This window comes from Nicotiana attenuata, chromosome 6 (assembly GCF_001879085.1).
Source record: "Nicotiana attenuata strain UT chromosome 6, NIATTr2, whole genome shotgun sequence".
NCBI classification, from domain to species: domain Eukaryota; kingdom Viridiplantae; phylum Streptophyta; class Magnoliopsida; order Solanales; family Solanaceae; genus Nicotiana; species Nicotiana attenuata.
In genome coordinates, this window is record NC_031994.1 from 78488059 (window position 1) to 78510521 (window position 22463).

Here is a 22463-nt window from a genome sequence, read left to right on the forward strand (position 1 = left end):
CTATTTTAACCCAATAATGCTTAAGAATCTCAATTTTTCTTTTCGGATATATGGAAGAATAAGCACCTTAGGATTGGTCTTGTGTGAAAAACAAAGAAGAGAACATTCGTTATATCTTTATTTCCCTACGCAACTTGATAATGACTATTTTGTTTTTTATTTTTGGTTGATAATAATTGACTACTTTGAAGAAATTTCTTGCTCCGTCGTATTCGATACCATGTAAGAGAAGAATTTGATCTTCATTGATAGTGAACGTACAACAAATATCTAATGTAAAATTCTGCATACGACTTTAAAATTTTTCGAACTTCATAATTTTCACATCCTTGACCCATGATAGAGAAGATATTCCGCAACAATTCCTTTATTAATACTTATTTTTGCTAAGACAGGAAAAATTTGATTATTCGAACCAGTAGTCCAAATTCAAACTCTAGAAATTAAGAACCTCTTAATTATTATTCGCTTAATAAGTTTAATTGGTGAAAACATAAATTAGGCGAGTTAATTAGTAGAGTTTTGATTCCAAATAGAAAACATGTATATTTGTAGTCGTGAAAGTGTTTTGAGGATGTAAGTTAGGGGTGTATATGGACGGGGTTGGTTCGGTTTTTATTAAAACCAAACCAAACCAATTATATCTGGTTGGATTGGTTCGGTTTTATCGGGTTTTTCGGGTTTTTTTGTTATGTGAATATTATTTCAATCTTACTTTGTTAAACTTTTTATAAGTAAATATATATTTAGTAAAAATTAAAAAACTTGACAAACATATGATCTATTAAAATATTTTTATGGTAGAATTTTGTTAATAACACATGATAATTATTTTTTTAGTCGTCTGACAATAATTTTTCGTTGATGTATACTTACAAGGTTAAACGAATTTAATAATTAAACATAAAAATCAATATGATAACTAATTAATGATAAGTTCTATTTAATTTTAGATTATCGAAATACCACTTCAAATTTGAAAAAGAAATAAGAATTTAATAAATCTTGACATATGAACATGGAAGAACAAATAAATTGACGTATTTCAGTAACACTTGATAAGAAAGTGATCATATAACCCATTATTTAAGGTTAATAAAAATGGAGTACTTCATATTCTATTAAATATTACATTCCATAAGAGAATCGCAAATATTTCTAGAATTTTGTAAAGAAAATTCTATATAAAGTCTTAAAAGTATATATTAAAATTATATATTTATATGTCGGTTTGGTCCGGGTTGTTTTACTCAATACCAAACCTAGTCGATTTTTAATCGATTTGGTTTGACTTTTCGGTTTGGTACGGTTTTCCGATTCGGTTTGTACACCGCTGATGTAAGTGATAAAATGATGGCCAACTTATTAATTGTGCTTTGGTAGAACATAATTGGTTTGATTTATTTGTGGGAACACAGGAGATAAGGCAGAAAAATGATCTATCTTCAAATTAAAAAGGGAAGATGCTGCAACAAGAAGTGTGGTGGACCGAACTTGGCCTAGAGTTTCATAATTTCTATTTTTTTATTTTTTTATTTTTGTGGAAAAACATGCAAATGTATTATCAAGCTAATAATTTGGAGACAGAAGAGCAATAATGTTAGAAAAGCGTAATAATTTGTGAATGGAAAGTGGTACAATCCCGGCTGTTAGTTTGAAGATTTTCAGTGGACATTTTCTCTCTTGTCCAATAAAAGCCATCATTAAAAAATAAAACATTAAGAAAAATATACAGTTTACAGTTATTATAATTGTTTTTTTTCTTTTTGGCAAAGATCGACAAATTTAATTACATGGCAATGATAGCAAAACTATATATATGTTGACTTGGCTAATGTTCAATTGTTCATACATCCGGTCAAACTTCATAATTGCGACAAGTTTTTAAACTCGTGGCGCTTCTTTAAGAAAATACATACCCATATTCCAATTATTACTAATGTCATGGTTCAAGTTCAAACCTTCATTAGATTACCAATTCATTTATTTAATGGGAAACTTAAACAAATGTCCCAAATAAGTTTCTACCTACCAACCTCTAACCATTAATCATAGACTTACCAAAACTAGCCAAGTACTATAAAAATTGAAAAACCAAATAAATAAGGTTCTTTCTATCAAAGAATCACATGAAAAAATCACCTTCCTTATTTTTAAGCGTGATTAGCAACATTAGATGCAAGACGGAAAGAAAATTTCATGATGAGGTAGCAAATAAGGTGATAAAATACAAAAAATAAATATACAAAATCTAAGCAAAAAAAAACTTTTTCAGTGGGTATAGTTGAAATTCATTGAAAACATATAGACAAGTCAATATACAAAATTTGAGGAAGATTGGAGGTGATTTGGACTGGTTTTGTATCAAAATTCGTAATTAAATCGAGTTCAAAAAATTCTTCAGCGACACATGTATCAAACATGTATCGCGCATGTATCTCACACATAGGTATACATGGATAAACATTTGATACACAATTGATACAAATATGATACATATGTAATACACAAATGATACACAAATAATACACAGTGTGATACACATATCATTTTTTTTTCATGTTCAGCTTTTACTTCGAATTTTCAATTCAAACCACCTCCAAACTTCACCAAAGCATCCCAAAACTGAGATTCAAGCTCCTCTTAAGATGTACCCAATCTATTCTAATAACACCCACTCAAAAGAAAGCAAAAAATTTGACATTTTTTTTACAAATAGCTAATATTAGTAATATTTGGTTAATATTAATAATATTTTGTGAATTAACCAATTTTTGTAATGAGCTACTTATAAATGGACATAACTGATAATTTCCCTTATTTATTCTAGTGAGATAACATAGTATGCCAAAGACTAGGAGAGTTGAAAGTTGGGTTGTTCAAACGAACAATTCAAAGTCAAATAGGATCGAGTAGTTATATTTGCTTGTCAACATTAAAAAGAAAAGTGTGACCACAATAACATATCATGGAATTTTATAGTATAAAACATTGTGCATTAAATACTTGATGCAGTTGATCATGGTGATGAGAAAAAGTGTAGCTTCTTCGTTGGAAAGGATGGCAAATTGGCAAATGTGGTTAGGTACACGCTTACCTATCCATCCCTACATTGTTTGTTTGTCCCTTACCTTCACCCTCACTCAATAAAAGGAGTGATATATATACATAGTGCATAAATTTATGTGTAAGAAATTCATTAAAGTTATACTAACAAATACTTTCTCCGTTCACTTTTACTTGTTCATTATTGACTTTGCACGCTCCTTAAAAAATATTAAATAAAGTGCATAATTTACCATGATATTCATATTAATTAGTGTATAGTACTCTTAATGGATTTGTAAAATAATTTGGAATGAATGATTAATACTAAGGGAAAAATAGAACTTATTTTTCTCTTGATATATGAAAAGTGACAAGTAAAAATGAAAATTTATTTTTAGAATACTTGGCAACTAAAAGTGAACGAAGGGAGTAGTAAGATATGAATATATAACTTAGAAATATTTTTTGTTCAATGCTAAGAATTTTAAAGATTCAACCTATAAATCTGTGTTGTATCTATCAATTACCTAGCATTAAAAAACGAATTTTGTTACCACCCAAACATATACTATAATGTATTCCGCTTTGATCCAACCAACTTTACAAATTTATCCCTTGAGCTAAGCAAGAGCCAAAAAATGCGTGTACCATATGAACTTGTCCTATAATTTAAATACACTTTATTTTCCCCTTCCTTTTTGATATAAGATTTGTCTAAATTCTAAAATGTCATAACGATTCCTTCTTCGGAAGCTTACTTGGCTAGAAGTCTATCTACTTGGAAGAGAGGGCTTTGTTCCTTAATAGGTTTACTTGACCTGAATCTAAATTAGTCAAGTTAACGGGTTAAAGAAAAAAAAAACAACATTTACATTCCTGTAAATCCTGAAAGATTATTAAGATTGGCTACCTAATTGTGTTTTACTAGAAGAAAATTGGTATGATATGCTGAGATACCCTTCAAAAAGAGAAGATGTGTGGATTGAACTTCAGCGCACCGGCCAAAAGAATTCCTCAACAATAATTATTGGGCGCCACGTAAAAGTGGCCTAGAGTTTCCTACCTTTTTTGGCAAAAACAAGGAAATATATCATATGTAACGACTACTGACAATTTAAGTAATTAAAAAGTAAAATTTTAAAGTTATCACAGGAGAGCAGTTCTGTTAGTAGGAGAAGAAAACTAACAGCTTGTTTGGATGGTTGTTACATATTGTATTATATCGTATTGTTACTTTAAATACAATGTTTGTTTTGATTGCTACTTAAACTTTATTGTATCGTATCGTTAAATCCATCGTTACATAACGACGAAAAGTGTCACTTTATGGAACGACGGATTTGGTCTGGTAGCGTCGTTTCCTTACTTTTTTCTCTCAGCTTGCTCTTCCTTATTATTAAATAATCATATTTTATACTTTTTTATATAATAATATCCTATTTTTTTCTTAGTAATGTTACTCGTTTATTCTTCATATTGTTGGTGCGTGACATCGTGAAATGATGATAAATAATACAATTTATCCAAACGTTGTATTCATCAAACAATACAATGTACAATACGATACATTATGAAATGTAACGACAATCCAAACAAGCTGTAAGAATTCGTGGACGGGAAATGGAAACTGAGAAACTGAGCTGTATATATAATTGAACTAGACTCAAAATACTTTCTTGTTATTTTCATTATTATTATTATTATGTTGCGACAGATATTAGGAAAAAAAGAGTATTGTTATTTCCACGTGGGATCATATGGGTCAGTTTCGATTTTTCTACTTTTTTTCTTGATTTAATTATAAGTTGCTTTTCCCACAACAATTTGTATATATCAGTTTCAAATTGGAAGTAATCCAAACTTGTTTTGCACCAAGGCCTATCCCATTTGTAAGATTACGCTAGGAAAATGCTTACATAAGAGTCATAAATTAAAATTATAAATGCATTTTAACCATATTTACGATATAAAATTATATGCAACATACATATCTTGCAGTCATTTATGTGGTGACCATTTCATTAACCAAACTCGAATGTTTGCATTGAACTGCACTATTTCTATTACAGGGAAATCATTCAACTTTGATGATGTTGCAGATAGGATAAATAAAAATAGAACAGAAAAGGGCATACTGTAACAATTCAATGGGTGGCAAATTACTCATAAGTAGCAAAAACTAGAACTAGAAGGGGCTCAGAACCTCAAAGATAATGTGAAGGTTTGACCAAGGCTCAACCAAATAGCTCAGACTATCTATTTCTTTGTTTGAGTGATGAACTTGGTCAGGACAAAACAATCTGGTGGGGTTATGTTTGTATAATAGTTTTGGATTTTATCAGTAACCTCGAATCCGAATTTCTTATAGAAATTGAGGGCATCTTCATTAATTGTGTGCACATGCAAATAAATCTCGCTAACGTTCTGCTTGGCAGAAAGATTGAGGATATGGTTCAACAACATTTTACCTGCACCAGAATAAAAAGATGAACTAAATGAGAAGTTGCTCAATATTATTGACATGTCAGGAGAAACTGCAATCGATTGACTCTGTGCTGCTATTCATTTTTTTCTAAGAAACTTGTCCGATATTTCTATATTGTGTTTTGAAATGGTGTAAACGCCTTACAACTACTTCAAAATTAAAGGAAAATGTCAACTTGAAGGTTGAGCAGTCAAACTGGAAAAGAACCACGGAAAGTTATATGGTAACATTAACTTCGACCAAGGTGAGCAGGATAAGTTGAGTACTCACCAATACCTAGCCCACGATATGGAGCCAAAACACCCAGAGTCATTATGTAAACACGAACAGCCCCACCTTCCTTCTTCTCAAGGCGACATGCAATTGAACCAACACAAATATCGCTGTAATACGCTGCAGGCACAAAAAATGAAACAGGGTAAGTTCTATAGAATATCCAAGATTCGGAAACGGAAAGCTTAAACCAGATAGAGATGCATTCCTTGAATTTATCTCGAAGTAGTACAACGAAAATGGACGTTAGGCCTAACTCAAACCCAAAAGCTAGCTTATGAGGTAAGGATTGTCGAAGATCATATAAGGAGACAATAGGTCATTCGTTCAACCAACGTGGGACACGGAAAACCCCATACACACACAAAGCAGAACATCTGGCGCATGGACAACATAAAATTGGGACAGAACATTGGGTAAACTAAGGATAGGAATGAGTCAGGCTCGTAAAGAAAATGACCTTCAGCCCAAACTCACACCAAAAGCTAGCTTATAAGGTGAGAATTGCCCAAGAACATATAAGGAGAAAACCTCCCATTCTCTCAACCAATGTGAGATGCTTAACAAAGAGTATCAATTTGAAGGTACAAAAGATGACAAAAGTTTTGTGAAATATCTACAGATTGAAAAGTTGAAAACTCACAGCAGAAGCAGAGAACTATATATTGGATGTATTCATTTCTTTGAATATTATAGGAAACACATTTTTCTTTAACCTGCATAGAAACCGTAAATTGCACTTTGCTGTACTTCGCTACACATTTATGTTTACCTCCTCTACTGACCCATAAAGAAAAACACATATTCAGTAATTTCTTGCACCTCTTTACCTACACTTTTTTTTTTCTGATCTGGTCTTTACCTACACTATTGAAGGTATAAATGTCTCTTGCAAGACTTTTAGGAAACGGTCGTTACACAAAATCATTATTGTTTTATCATAAATAACGACAAATTGAGTTGTTATTCTTTCCCGTAGAAACCTAATGCTGCATCAAGCAATGATGATTACTAACTAGTACATTCATAAGCTGTGTTGCTCTTGACCCTTCAAAATCCCGACTTCTAAAAGGCTTCTAAAAAAGGTTTATAAATGTCATGAGCTACTCCACCAATTGTCTTAAGCTTTTGGATAAGATTCCCAGACTCTATTTATACATTAGTGTAAGAGCTTTCAAAAGGGTAATTCTTTCACACGAGTAGTTGTCCCACATGAATAGTGGAAGGGCTTTCAAAGGGTTTATAAATGCCATGAGCTACTCCACCAATTGCCTTAAGCTTTTGGATTAGATTCCCAGATTATATTTACACATTAGTGTAAGAGCTTCCGAAAGGGTACTTCACACAGGAAGTTGTCCCACATGAATAGCGTAAAAGGGCTTTCAAAGGGTTTATAAATGTCATGAGCTACTCCCCCAATTGCCTTAAGATGTTAAGTTAGATGCTCGGGTCTTTTCACAAGTTTGATTCATAAATTATATTTATAGTCCACAAAAAAAGGAACTTTTTCTCTAAATAAAAAATTGAAGTAGTATATGAAATGTTAAATGACTTCATTTTCTAAACAATGGAAACAAAGTCATTCGAAATGTTATATGAGAATATTTTAAAAAAAAATGTTATATGAGAATCTAAACTGTCTAACTAATAGTAGGAAAACTTATAAAAAAAACTAATAGTAGGAGAAAAAGAGTTGATACCTCATTAAAAAAAGAAGAGTTGAAGATAGAGTTACTGATGAGATACTAAGTAATAATATATAACAATGGGAAAACAATTTTGCGAGTAGAAATTCCAGAGTGACACAACAATCACAGGTTAATTCTGTATTCCTGTATTTCAAATTAATTCTGCTATTTGCTATAGTGAAGTAGGTTAATTTAACATCTACTTTTGTAAAATATAAGATTTTTCTCATTGTACACTTCAATATGTAAACATAAAGAAAAGGGCACAGGTTCCATATTGCATCATGAACACTGGGCTAAGGGGCACTGAGATGATTTCTCTTCTGAATTAATACAATGTTGTAAGTCGTATATTTCTTCAATAAATAGAGATTTTTTTCAGATTAATAATAGGCGATACACAGAAAAAAAAACTACAGGAGATTTCAACCAAAGCCAATCAGAAAATATGGGAAAAGAAAGCCTGGAGTACCAACTTTTTTTTTTAATAAGGACCGGTAGGACATATCGACGTTCTTAAGACCAGAGTACCAACTACAACAACCAAATATATCGAGCTACAGAAGAGAGGCCTAAAGGATGTCACTACAATTAAGTGGTTAATTTCTCTTTAGAGAGTAATTTTTTCATTCAAATGTACAGTGTAAAACTACCAAATACAGCTACAATCCCCGTATGAACTAACTTCCTTCTCCATTGAGGGGGTCCTCCAACTACTTAAACTTAGCCTCATCCAAGAAAATAACTCCTTTGGAAAAGCCTCAATTCCCTTCCCTTTTCTTGACTGCAGCCATTCTTGTGATGAGTTACGAAACAAACCCAAATAGCGGATAATGGATTTGTTATATGAGTTGACGCGTTGAGTAAGCACCACTATTCCCTCTAATTAGTTTGGCATCTACCTGTGGTTTCTCTTGTCTCATGGCTATTAATCACTTGCTTTTATCAGCACAATTCCTGTACTTATTAGAGAGAAAATAGACTAAAAGGCTCTTATAACTACTACTCTTCTTATCATCGTTAGACTCCAAAATGCTACAAAGCAGAGAAAAAGAGAAAGATTCACCCTTCACCAAAAAGTAGGTACCTTTTAATTCAGCTTATTGTTCTCATTTTATATTACACTAATAGTACTATTTAGAGAATCAACTAGTTTTTTTTACATTTCTAAGAACTACATTAATTACAAAAATAGTATCTTAAAGTAATTTTATATAGGTGCCCATACTAAGAAAATAAAGAATCCATGTCCAAATTGACACAGACCATTAAAAAGTTTGACCCTAATGATCCAAATCCATTCATTCTTTTGGAACGAAGGGATCTCTACATTGCACTATTTACCCTTCAATCACAAAACAGGTCTAAATAAAACCAATTAGGCACCCACTAATTACGCAAAATAAAAACCCCAGAATTGAAAAGACGAACCTAGCTTGGTAAAATCACCAGAGGCAATGGCATCAGTGTAATACTTATCATTGTATCGAACTGGGAAAATTGCAGTATTGATTTTCTTCAATTGCATCATGTTCTTGTCCCTCACTCCATCCAGTGAAATTGCCACTTCACGTCCTCCTACCCCCATTCTTTGATAATCCTGCTCTGGATTTTGGTACTTGGTGTTAAATAATTGGAGCTCCAAGAGGAGCTATAGGAGTTAGCAGCACGTTACTAACAGAAGAAGAATGGAATTAGGTGAAGAACAGAAGAGTGTATAGTCAAAATAATGGCTGCTACTTTTTGACAAATGGAAAAATGGAGCCACACATACCCACCTTATTTCTATGGGCTACAACCTAACTCATCTTTGGATTTAGCCCATGGAATGACGTTAGATAGTCAATATATTTTGGGGGGGGGAAAAAATCTTTTGTTGAATTTAACATGTACTTATTAAATGGAAATACTCCAATTAATACCACAAGATTAAATTTTATATGGAAGAACTGAATTTTTTTTTTTTGGTTTTCTGTTCAAGAAATATAGATATATTAACCATTAACAAGTAGATCCTTTAACTTATCAGAAGAGTAGTTATTAAATGACAAGTGCATCTAATCAGACCTCATTTGCCATATATAACGTGGAATAAGTTTTGAGTTTTGTATTTTGATGTTCTCCTTTTATATTAAAAGGAATGTGTCAAGCTCGAGGATTAGGGCAATGGGTTAGGTAGTCTAGATTGTTCATATCGGTAGGGGGATTTGCATCTATAACCAGTTTTTGGGTCACAATTTAAGTTATGCGGCTTTGCAAAAAAAATTGCAACCGTACCCACTTTTCGGGTAACTTCAGACATACAGGGCCTGAAGTAGCAAGAATTTAAGTCTGAAGTGTGAACTTCAGATTTTTTTGCCTGAAGTGTGACCTTATCAAAGTAAAACTTCACATATTTTCGTCTGAAGTTTGGCCTGACTTGCAAAAGCAATCAAAAACTTCAGTTCGTAGTGCAAACTTCAGACAAATTAGTCTGAAATTCTTCGGTTTGTAGTGCAAACTTCAGACAAAATCAGCTTGTTATATTCGAACTTCAGATAATTTTTTCTAGCATGATAGTTGCAAACTTCAGATAAAATTTAACCTGGTAATATCTGAAGTTTGGCCCTGCAGTCCCAAACTTCAGTTGATGCTTTTTCGAGTTTTGATAATAAACTCTTGTTTTATTATTTACGTACTTTTGTGTTGGGATGTATTAATGTTTGAGAGGCAGTGGCGAGTCTTTCTTTCTTCTTGATTTGTCGCCCAATTCCTAGAAACGGTAACATGTGTAACTTACAGGATAACATGTTTGGAAAAGAAAAGAAGAAGAAGAGAAAAAGATGAGGAGGAAGAAAGGAGCATAGGCCACAGGATCTGAAGTTGTCAAAATTAGGGTATAGGTTAAATAATTTTAAAAATATGGGTATAGGTTAAACGGGGCGACCAAATAGGGCGCCCCATGCAATTTTTACTATTAATACGTACTCTCGCATTCTGTTGGTATTAGATTTCCATAACTACTTGTCGTTTCTTGCATTTCGGTCATCTTTGTTATTTATGCTACTTTTATCGGGCTTCTCGGCGTTATCCTTTCTTGTTTTTCATTAATGTGATGCTTATGCCTACCTGAACCCGAAAGTCTATTGGAAACAACATCTCTATTTTACAAGTACGGATAAGATCTGTGTACACACTATCTTCCCTAGATCCCTCCACGTGGGATTATAGTGGGTATATTGTTATTGATTCTACATATACTGAAAGATGGAGTCCAAATTTTCATTTTTTTCTTTGTTCTCCTTTACATGTTTTCTGAATTTCCTCTTTTTCAATATTTTGATTTCGTTTTAAGAAATGTTTTCAAAAAAAAAATAAAACATCGACAACAATAACAACAACAAATCCAGTATATTATCACAAGTGGGGATATCCGACAACGTATACTTTATTTTTTAGGATGGTTAAGTGATGTCATGTATTTGTTTAATTGGTATAAACACAAAGTGAGTTACACACGCGGCTTTGAACAGAGTCCTAAGCTGCAGGCATGTTAGAATATTTGATTCACACTTAAAAGCAGCAGGTCTCATTTAGCAATATGTGCTTCAATAGAGCAAGAGATCGTTTAGATTTTACATCGACCGGCATCATTAAGAATATCCAGTATGAGTGTTCTCTATACTTATGCTGAAACAGCTAATAAACCAGAAGAAGAGCCAGATCATAGATCCACATTTGGAGGGTGTTAAAGTTCCAGTGCTGGAGCACATCAATCTTTAGACTCTTTGCAAAACGTGCAGGATCAATCATCAGTGCCAAAGTAACGATCACCAAACTCTCCCAAACCTGGTATGACACGATACTCTTCATTTAAAGCCAGATCAATCTCCGACGTAACAATTTTTAAGGAGGGGAATCGTTTGCAAACACAATGTATTCCCTCAGGTGCCTAAAGAAAAAGATAGCAGAAGTCAGTACATGGTTGAAATGCCCTATGAAAAGGTTGTGTAGTTGCAGTTGTTTCTGAGATAGCAAAACGGAAGAAACTCACAGAGATGAGATTTAAGAAAATAATGTGGGATTCTGGTACTCCTTTCTGTATGAGCAGCTCAATTGCCTGGTTAGCCGAATTACCTTCAAAGGAAAAGGATATAGGGTTAAATTCTATTTCCTTTTTATCTACAGCGGTAGCAAAAGAAAACGACATTTCATCCGCAGGTGAAGGACCGGGTAAAAGAATCAAGTAAACACACTGTTACTATTACATTTTAGTCTCCAGAATCCTGATCCACATACTCAACATCCTCTTTTCCCCCCTTGTTTTATCTTTCCAGCAATAAATCAATGCAAAAGAAGAAAGATTTCCAAACCCCAAAAGGAAACACCCAGATAAAGAACTGGGATCATCTATAGGAGAAAACAACTTTTCTACAAACAAGAGATTTGGTTTCAAAAATGAAATGATCGTCCTATGGGTCACGGGTTCCAAGATACTATACCTGTAGCAAGTACCGGGTCCAGAAGCAGGACGTGCCGCTCTGAGATGTCTTTTGGAAGTTTTTCATATATAAGCTGCTCAGATGCAGTTCATCACCACGTTATCCGTGATATCCTGTCAATGTGGAAGCAGAAAAGGAAAAGAACAAAACGGATCACCTGTTTCCCATTGTCACCATCACGGTGGATCAGAATTTTCCCAATTTTAATACCCTTGCAGCAAGCACGAAGTGCATTTTCCATACTTTCACCACTGCAAATAAACAGAAGTTTTAAGCTAGTTGATTTGTCCTGAGAATAAAGTAAAGTAACCAACTGCACAACATCAAACTGCTTTACTGATGCATAAATATCAATAAACCATGATCCCCCCCCCCCCCCCAAAAAAAAAAAATCCTCCTAATTTCAAATGCCTGGTAGAATCAATTACCCCTCGTAAGTCATGCAAGTATCCAAATTGTAAGACATAGAGACCGGGACTGGATTTCTACATCCCTTGCCTTATAAGGCTGTTTCTACATATCCCTTAATCAAAATTGTCAGCAGTCATACAATAAGTTCTCATTAATTAAGGACTAGTCCTGAGTATACACTAGAGAAGTTGATTTCCCATCAAAACATGTGTGCTTCCTTTATGTCCAAACACACTACAAGCAAGGATCATCTGCCAGACTTTCCTGATGGCTTTATCAACTTTTCGAGCAGACCAGCATTCATAGACTTTTTTTTTTGAGATGGTAACAAAGACCAGCATTCATAGACTTGCTCACACTCGACTATTTCACTGGGTACCTGTTACCTCCCGCCACCACAGATGCCGGGTAACTCTACCCATTAGGTAGATGGGAAGAAATCACCTGAATTTTGTCTATGATGGGATTTGAACCCTGGTCTCTAAGGTTTGCACCCACTTTATTCGCCACAAGACCACTCCCTTGGGTGCAAGTGAACTTATCTATACTTGCATATCCATTTCCATTTAAAGACAGTAATCCTTCAGCTCTAGCCTTTACATGTTGCATGGGCAATTAACTCAACTTACCAATTCAAGATGGAGGAAGTAAAATGAACTTAACTTGAGAACAAATTGACTGTGTATAAATGTGTATATACACATGTTTGGGAAAATATAGCAAGCAAAAGCAAAGTTCTCCTTGACTTTCTGATGAGGAGACAATCTTATGGAAGTGACTAAAAAGTGCAAAGTAAGAAACAAGTTATATATCTGAACTCCTTTAGTAAGATAGTAGATAACTGGTACTGTTCCCATTGAACAATAAACACAGACACGAGAGGAGAAAAGGTTGCTTGTTGCAAGTCTAGAGTCTAGACTACTAGAAAGGACGAATTCTTTTTTTCTCACTCCTGGACTGAAACCCAAAAAAATCAGTAACATATTTGCTTTTACACATAAGGAGATCCAGCTCAGTCCAGTCTCTATCCTTTTTTTTTCTTTAACCAGTATATATCCAAAGGTAAAGAGAACTTGTTAAAACCTGATCTAATACTCACCTTCGAACAATGGACACTCCACACAACTTTTTGCAAAAATCAACACCGGTGTATACTGACCCTGGAATTGAATCAAGCAAAAATGTGAGCTTGGATTCATATGCAGGAGAGATATGCAACAGAAAACTGAGAAGTAAAAGAATAGCTAATGAACAGATAACAAGAATTTTTTGCCAACCCAACATTCAGAAAGTGAAGAGAAAGGGAAGTAAGACGTCGCTTGAGATAGTTTGATCATGTCCTACGTCGACCTCCAGATGCAACAGTCCATAGGTGTGAAAGCATGGTAATTGAGGGAAGCCAAAATCACAACAAATGAAGTAGTCTCGAAAGACCTACAATATCTTAGAATCCATGCAAACTAAGTGCAAAATAGGGTATAGTGGAAGAAAAAGATCCACATAAAAATACCAATTAGTTAGGATTAAGGGTTAGTCATGTTAGTAAACTAAAATTTAGGTTCAATGTTAGCTAGGAGACTTCTAATCTAGTTAGAATTTGTATGCCAACAGAAAATGTAGAGAGCATTTAGTGTTAGAAAACCTAAATTAGTGAATATTGATTTGGGAGGGGTCTAATTGGGAGCGACATGGATATTGAGAATTCAGAACAATCGCTAGGAGTAGAGGTGTTGTAGTTCTTATCAGCATCAAAGAACCTAAAAAAATCTAATAATTACAGCAATTATGCCAAACTAATTTGGGATTAAAGATAAGTTGATTGATTGGTAAATTTAGGGGTGAGTGGGAAAGCTAAGATGATCCTGAGTGCGCAAGCTGAAGTATCCTCAAGATGGCTATGAATGGAAAAGAAGTCATAACTGGATAGGCAGTCTTTGCTCCACATCAAATAAATAATGAAGCTCAATCATCAAGATAGACCACGCAAACTTCATTCTCAAAAAAAAAAGAAAAAAAAAGAAGAAGAAGAAGACAGACCACGTAAACCAAAATAGCATGACCGGGAAAAGGTTAAGATGATATCACATTAGTTTCTCTTGCTTTATTCTGCACTCAATCAAGAGAAGTATTTAGTCAAGCATTTCATTCGATGGAAACGGATCTAAAACAATTTTGACTTCTTTTTTGGGTGTTTGGGCGCGCGCGGGGGTGGGGGTTGTCATCATTTTGATTTCTTTTACAAGAGATAACATTTAAATTTAAGCCGCATAAGGGCTTTCTGGATGATAAAATATCTACATCTAATCATGATACGAGGTATTCAAATGCCTCTAAGAAACCTGTATTACAGTTAAGCTCACACTTCATATGTAAGGCTTTTGGATAAGGATCAAACTAAGGGTGTCTAACGGGTGAGCTGGGCTGGGCCGGGCCGGGCCGGGTAGGGAAAAGTTGAAACCGTCCGGGTTTCGAACCGGGCCGGTTACAGGTTAGGGGTTACCGGGCTTAACGGGTTCGGGTTCATCCGGGTAAAAAAATGAACCGTAAGGGTTATGGGTCCAAGGGGGCGGGGCGGGGCGGGTTAGTGTTTTTTTATTTTTTTATTTTTTTTTGTATTTTGTATAACTATTGTAATTTTTATTAATATAAAAAAATATAAAGAATACAATGAAGATGGAAAAAAAATTGCACTTACAAATTGCAAGTGCTACATTTATTTCAAAATTCAAACTTACAAATTGAAAGGTTTACATTTAACAAGTAAATTAACGAAAAAAGAGTAAATTCAAAGGTTTTGCATTACCTTAGACTCTAAAACCTTTAAAAAAAAAAATTGAAATCTAGCCTTTAAACCGGTTAACCGGTTCTAAAGGGATTTTGGTTGACCGGGTTTGACCGGTCTGGTTAACCGGATGAATTAAAGTGAACGGACCAACCCCCCTAACCCCAGTAACCCAGCCCACCCGGCCCCCTAACTACCGGGCCAGGCCGGGTCTCAACCGGCCTGGGCCGGTCCCGGGTCAACCCGGCCCGTTTGACACCTCTAGATGGAACACTTCATATATGACTAAGCTAACCCAATAACGAATAACTAAATTATTAATTCCAAGTATATTTTCTCTTTTGAGAAATAATTCCAAGTATATTCAAAAGTAGGTAGACAATCTATCCATTCCAAGAAGAAACAGTTTTGCCCACAAGGTAATGATAGAGAAAACTGAAAGGAAGAAAAGGTAGAAAAACCTTCAAATCACATAGAATGTCTTATGAACATACCTGTTGGAGTGACTATTTGCTTCTCGGTGAAAGGCAAATGCCCAAGACCATGCTCCACAACCTGAAAAGAAGTTCATCGAAATTTCCTTCTAAGTTCCTATTAAAGACATTAGCCTTGTAGTCATGTCATATCCAACGTACTTAGAAAGTTGGGATTACCAGACGAATAAGCCGATCAGAATAAAAAACAAAGTCATGCTTTGAAATATCTTTATCTCGAATTAGTGTATGCATACCTCTAATCTGTAATACAGAAGAAAATAAAAGGTAATTGTCATTAGTAGATAAACGTACAGAAAACACCAAATTCACCAATCACTTAAACCTAATTGTTAGGCAAATTCTTGATCTTTTCGCTGAAGGTACATGAGTGATCCTCTTTAATGAAAATTGTTCTCTTCCACCTTTCTCTCTCGACTTCTTGTCCATCCACGTTCACTTGACTTTGATAAGTCCGGAAGTAAATTATGATAACCTTCGGAAACTAATACTACAGAATGCCGCTTTGCACTACCAGTTTTATTCTAGAGTTAACTACTTCTAGTAACCTAAGCTAAGATATCGTCTTACCTAGGTGCCTCGCCTAAACAATCTGACATCAGCTAACAGTCTAAGCAGATAAATTGTTCATTTTACATAATAAACAGTGATGTGCATACCTGGAAAGTCGACTGAATAACATACACATTCGGATATATCTTGCAAAGATCATGCTGCCCAAGTTTTGTGCGAATATGTTGGGTAATCAAATCAATAGCAACATGATTATCACCTCCCCTTGGTATGATAACATCAGCATACTTCTTTGAAGGAAGAACAAAGTCATCAAAAGCGGGCTTGACAAACTTTGCATACTGCATGAGTGAGAAAATTTTTAAGGTTAAACTGTACCTTAAAGCCATATAGGCAGCATTAAATATAAAAATGTGTTTAAACTTTAAAAGGAACATGTCAATCCTGAATAACTACTAATTGCTGAATAAAGAGAAAGAATCTCATATTAAGAAGATTTGAAGTTCTTAACAAGCTCAAGCCATGCAGAAGAAGAAATAATCTGAACCTCAAAAGGAACAAGGACAATAGTTAGCTTTTTCCTTTTCAAATTTAAAAGAATAACCTAGAAAACTTTGAAGACAAAAAGACAATTGATCCCAAAAATTGGACTAATGGCAGTATGACATATTTCAAGAAAGTAATGCTTGCCTGTTCAAGTACTGAGTTTATGTCTCTACCCCTCTCCACTGTATCACGTCTTATTCTACGAGCAAGCCTCACATCAGCATCTAGCATAAGATAATTATCACCCGTAAAGTGCAAGCAAGACTAAGAAAAATGATTTCTGCCATTCTAAAGACAACTTTCAATAGAAGACAAGAAAAGCTTTGAGATAGTTTCAATGTGGTAAATTAAATAATACCCTATCAGCCATTAAGTGTGCATAACTCTCCAAATGAAAATATTCCACAGGATGATAGATAAAGAATACACAAAATTCACCTTCTTCTAAGTTGAGGAGACTCTAGATGGAAAAGATAACAAGTTTTTGGTAATCTACTTTAGTTCAATATGTAAATTAATAAACACACACCAGTAGTAAAGGGGATTAAAGCAAATTACTAGCTTCCATTAAACGTACTAAGGCAACCTACATGCAGACTCAATTTATTTAAGCAAATACGGTTAAACTTAATTAAGCCACTTTAGTTACTATATGTAGTTTCAATTTATAACTTTTATTTACTTATTACTTTCTTTTTGGTGTTTATGGATTGATATGAACTGAATTTCATCTAAATATAATCTAACATATCTTGTTTTAGCTAAAGTAGAGGCAAAAACTTTGTTGTAATATATCCCCGAGTTAAAATAAGATGGAATTTCATGTAAGATATAGTGAGATAGTACAGGTTGTTCTCTACTACGTAAAATTTGGACTAAACATTATAGAGGTATGGTCTAATCAACTTTTTATTTACTTCTAGTTCCTCCGTGCAGGCTGATAATACGTGTAATAGGAACATTTTCTTGGAGCGCACATACATGCACAAGTAAAGTTTCCCACAACTTGGTTAGTGCTTCTAATTCCCTAGTGAAAGATTCTGTTGCTCACATATGGCTGTAGAATACACACTACACATCTATAAATTAATGAATATCATTTCAGTCGGGGTGAAACATAATGATTTTGAAACCACGACAACATTACAAGATGGAGATCTGGAGTTCCATTCTAGCCATGATAAAGTGTTATTAAAGTAAACCTTTTATAGATGATTATTTCTCCAATCAATGTTTGAAAACCATGAAGTTAATTTTTCTTTTTTAGATGAAGTGATTTCATTAATGGCATCAAGAAGATGCAAATAATAATGATGAAGTTAATTCTTACATTGAGAAAATAACATAGTCAACTCTTCTTTTCTAAAATCTTGAAATCAGCCATAAGAAGAATATCTTTCTAGGGAGTTAAAGCGCTGATAAGTTAAAAAATGAAAATAAATGCCTATCATATTCGATTGAACTGTTGGTAAAAGCTTAAAAGTTAAAATACTTTATGAATTGGCATGCAATTGAAGCTTATTATAAGCTTGATGGAACATGTGTGCAAAGTAAAAGAAATATGATGACAACAGCAACATGGGTGAAGATGATAAGCTGGAATAGAAGATGCACCGCAGTAAGCTACAGTGCGCCAAAATTATTTAAAGAAGTGGAACCTGTATCAACAAAAATCTTCATATTCATCAGATTGCGGACACGCGAGTCATGGAAAACAAGAATACCCTCCAAGATGATAACATCAGATGCATTCACCTGGCAGAATTTTCATGCTAAAGATTTGTTAAGTTGCTAAAAAAGGAACAAACAAACACAAAAGAAACTCAACTAGAAAGCGGTATGCATTATTTTCTATCGGATTTCTCTTCATAAGAGAAACAGAAGCACAACATCTTATAGACCAATGAGAAACACAATTGGTGGGTCACGGGTGAGCCATGTTAAATGAAAGAACTGTGCAGCATATACAAGCTGATACAAACCAACGGGGAAAATCTCATTACTCCTACAGAGACTGCGAATAAGGCAATACGCTTAAAGGTCTTAAATGATCCTTTGAAGCAATTAGAACCGTGATCCTTATCGAAGAAATAAAAAGCAATAAGAACCGAGATCCAAGTAAATCAGCAAACCGAGAACATGCATATGAGTCGACAAATTTCAAACTACTAAATGCTTTCCAACGAACTTAAATGTGGAGCACGGTTGTCGGTATGAAATGTTCTCGTGAAAAGAGATAAAAGGAGGGAAACAGAACAATGCAACAGTAACATGGTACAAATGTATACCTGGCGGAAGCTGTCTGAACATCTTTGATGGGTTTTAAAGTCATATATTGGGACTTGGACTGACAGGCCAGATTTTAACTTTTCAACGCACTCTAAGAGCTGCTCAGTGTCAAAAGCATCTGAAAGTAAATCATTATATTATTCCGAAGTTAGAACTCATGCTCCTGCACATAATAGTGCCAGAGGTTGGTTAACTGAAAGTTCAACCAAGTCCAGAGAAGTACAAGAGCACTAATTTCCGGATCTTCACCAGCTAAACAGTTACATCTGAGGAGATCGCATTACCTGGATGATCAAAATTATACTCATGGACACGTTTCATTTCTTCAGGCGTCAAACCGCGGTAGAAAGAATCCTGATAACATCAAATTTCGTCACAAAAAAAATTAATATTTCAATCAAATAAACTTACCTGAGAAATCCCCCATGATGAAGAAGATGTGTATGCATCCTTACTTAAATCCAAACAATCAGAAACTAAATATAGGTACACCAGATATGTGGTACCAATTTGTGAAAGAGTATGTAGTTTTATTGGGATTCGTGAAATCTGTAAATAATTCGTAATGCCACCTTCAGAACAATGTATTCCTTTTTTTTGTTGGGGGGAGGGGAGGATTTGGTAAATCCCACCACACCAGAGCAACCCTCTTCCTTTATAACAATATGCTTTCCGTGGCTTTGACAACTATCAAAACATGTCAGCAATCAATAAGTAAGCAAAGACAAGAACACGAAACAAACCTGATTAACAAGCACGACACGATGATCGTGTAATTGTTGGATGATCATGTCACACACTGTCGTCTTACCTGATGCTGTACCTCCAGAAACCCCTGCTCAAAAACCCCCAGAGAATAATAGAACAAATATTAGGTCAAATTGGTATAACAGAATCTCCATGAATAAACCCAAAAAAGTAAAAACAATAATTTATTGTTTTGTATGAATTCTCTATATCTTTTCTGCTTTTTTTGGACCCATTTCAAGTAGTGAAATTTCCCACTGAATTCTTGAAATAATAGGATACACAGAGCAAAAGCTCAAGAATCATTTGAAAAAAACAACATTACATTCAAAACAATCAATCAATCGACTACGCCTGAAGCCTAAACTAGGGGGGTCAGTCATATAAAATCCTCTATGCCCATTCCTATTAACTCAACCCCAATTTAATCTAGTACAATTGTCAGCAAACCACTAAATAAATGGAAGGAAATGAAAACAGAATACTGGGTTGCTGTTGTTGTCATGAACAGAGCCAAATGAATATTACACGATTCATATTACCAACCAAAATTTCTTCAAATGGTATGGGCCTAAAGTGTTACAGCAAAATAGATACTAAAAGTTCATAAAGCCAATTCTCAACTTGTCTAGAATTAACATGTATTTAATTCAAACCGGAAAAAAACAAAAAAGTTTCGATAATTAATTGGGAATTTGAAGAAGTACCGATGACGAAAGGCTGTTTAGGGGTAGTGGAATCAAGAGGGATAGTGGTGGAGAAGTGCGTGGGAGTGTGAGTAGGAGAAGCGCGTGGAGAAGCAGAGCCAGAAGTGAGAAGGCCATCAAATCGGAGACCGGAAAAGTGTGCACCAGAAGCTGCCTCCATCACGTAATCTATCGCCGTTGTTTCCTCAGGCACCGGCGCCATTTTTGCTCTTCTTTTTAAATCTTTTTTTTCTTCTCTGCTTAAGAATCACGGAATAGTCGTCAATGAACAAACACAAAAGGAAGGACAAAAATAATTTATTGGTCAGGGTCAGAATATTATATCAAATACAAACTCAGCTACCTATACTTTGTTTTTTGAGAATATGCTCTTCGAATCCAGTTCTAAACTATCATAAACAAAGTGGACTTCCAATTGATTAACAATGACTATATTAGTAAATAAGAAGATGAAGAATAAAATATTTCTAACTAATCAATATGTGTTTTACTTTACTAATTACATGTTATTAGTAGTTGATTGGAGTAAACATTGTAAAAGTTACATTCTTTTCCTATGATATGAGGATGTGTTGATTCATTTAGAATGATATTTTGGAAATAACGAAATAAATTAGCCTATATCATGCTATTAAAGCAGCATTAGCGAAAATGTTAATAGAATCATTTAACACCATTTAAAAATGGGTCTAGTTATGATATAATAGAAATTAATTAGTGCAAGTCAATTGAACAACGTAATTGATGAGTATGTTATACCTCTTGCATAAGAAAAAATAATGAAACTAACCTCCACCTTTTCCACTTAATGAAGTTGTGGGATCCCTCTTTTAGGTGTGTGCCTTTATTATATTCTTTCTTTTTTCATTTAGTTGAGGAGACTCTTCTATGAAAATATTTATGTCAAACTAATTTGTGAATGTAATTTTAGGATGCACATTTAGTTTCTTTTTTCTTTTCTTTTTTTGGTTAGGAAAGATATAAAATATAGGAGTTAGTATACTTTATGGATTCAACTTTTAAGGTTTTTAGCATTGAACATATTATATTTTTAAAGTTATGGGTTCACATATACTATTTTCGCAATTTTCATAAATTTTTATATATAAATCTTTACTCTGTGTCGAAAATTATGAGCTCAATTGAACTCATTACTAACACGCTACATCCGTCCCTGGTTATGAAGCAGTCCTTGGATAAAGTTGGAGCCTCTGCATTATGTGACCTTAAAGAATTTCGATATTCTTCTAATGTCATAGTCACTAAGTAAACATAAACTGAAAGATGTTACTGCTTTTGCTCTTACTTTTAGACAAGGAACATAAACTGAAAGATGTTACTGCTTTTGCTCTTACTTTTAGACAAGGAAAATATTGAAAAACAGCTTTTTGAAGTTTTTCAAATTTTCAAAAATTTCCAAGATGCATATTCAAGTAAAATTGGAATATGAACAAACGCTAATTTCAAAAAAAAAGGAAAAATTTCTTAAGTCCAAATGGGCTCTAAATAACCGTTAGACTGACCAAGAAAGATTTTCCAGTTTTGAATTTGGAGATCTATTATCTCATGGAACTGCATGAATATCAATATCAAAGATAAAAATATACGCGCAGACGGGCCAGAGGAACTTCAAGTGCAGCCAGCCAAGTACATTGTAAATTGAAAATTCTAACACAATTTTACGAATATATGCTGTATCAACATTCAACAGTAACATCATCGCAAGGAAAGCAAGCAGGAAAAGATGCATAATATGACACCACTTTCCGGATAAACAATGAGATCAACTTCACTGGTACAGAATCTTTTGCTTATCCGGGGACTGGGATAATGGCGTCACATTAGATCTTTTCCTGCGTACTATGATACTACTGTTGGCATCAGCTTTACCGATACCACAATCTGTTCATCAGGAAAGTGGTGGCATACTAATCAACTCTATGCATCAAGCTGATGACAACTATCATCATAATACTATAACAAAATCATGACAACAAAA

The 22463-nt window shown here is 34.2% G+C and overlaps 2 protein-coding genes across 2 annotated transcripts; both read right to left on the reverse strand.

Annotated features, from left to right (window-relative positions):
• On the reverse strand, positions 5039-9302 carry LOC109227292 (probable N-acetyltransferase san). Its single transcript, XM_019392402.1, has 3 exons — positions 8926-9302; positions 5804-5926; positions 5039-5516 (listed from the first exon to the last, which is right to left on the reverse strand). Exons 1-3 carry the CDS (start codon positions 9080-9082, stop codon positions 5305-5307), a joined length of 492 nt encoding a protein of 163 aa, XP_019247947.1. The 5' UTR covers positions 9083-9302; the 3' UTR covers positions 5039-5304.
• LOC109227293 (uridine kinase-like protein 1, chloroplastic) lies at positions 11012-20773 on the reverse strand. Its single transcript, XM_019392403.1, has 14 exons — positions 20465-20773; positions 19754-19845; positions 19295-19364; positions 19010-19128; positions 18380-18476; positions 16866-16945; positions 16322-16516; positions 15822-15905; positions 15663-15723; positions 13486-13546; positions 12133-12226; positions 11976-12048; positions 11528-11610; positions 11012-11425 (listed from the first exon to the last, which is right to left on the reverse strand). The coding sequence occupies exons 1-14, from the start codon at positions 20664-20666 to the stop codon at positions 11279-11281; spliced, it is 1458 nt and encodes a 485-aa protein (XP_019247948.1). The 5' UTR covers positions 20667-20773; the 3' UTR covers positions 11012-11278.

Bases quoted from the DNA above. Each gene is read 5' to 3' on its own strand.
- LOC109227292 (XM_019392402.1), bottom strand. From the start codon at position 9,082: ATGGGGGTAGGAGGACGTGAAGTGGCAATTTCACTGGATGGAGTGAGG. The intron at 5,927-8,925 runs GTTCGTCTTTTC...TTGTGCCTGCAG, and splicing joins TGGTGATTTTACCAAGCTAG to CGTATTACAGCGATATTTGT. The intron at 5,517-5,803 runs GTGAGTACTCAA...ATTCTGGTGCAG, and splicing joins ATATCGTGGGCTAGGTATTG to GTAAAATGTTGTTGAACCAT.
- LOC109227293 (XM_019392403.1), bottom strand. From the start codon at position 20,666: ATGGCGCCGGTGCCTGAGGAAACAACGGCGATAGATTACGTGATGGAG. The intron at 15,906-16,321 runs GTATGCACATCA...TCTGTATTACAG, and splicing joins TTATTCAGTCGACTTTCCAG to ATTAGAGGTATGCATACACT. The intron at 15,724-15,821 runs GTAATCCCAACT...ACTTCTTTTCAG, and splicing joins CTGATCGGCTTATTCGTCTG to GTTGTGGAGCATGGTCTTGG.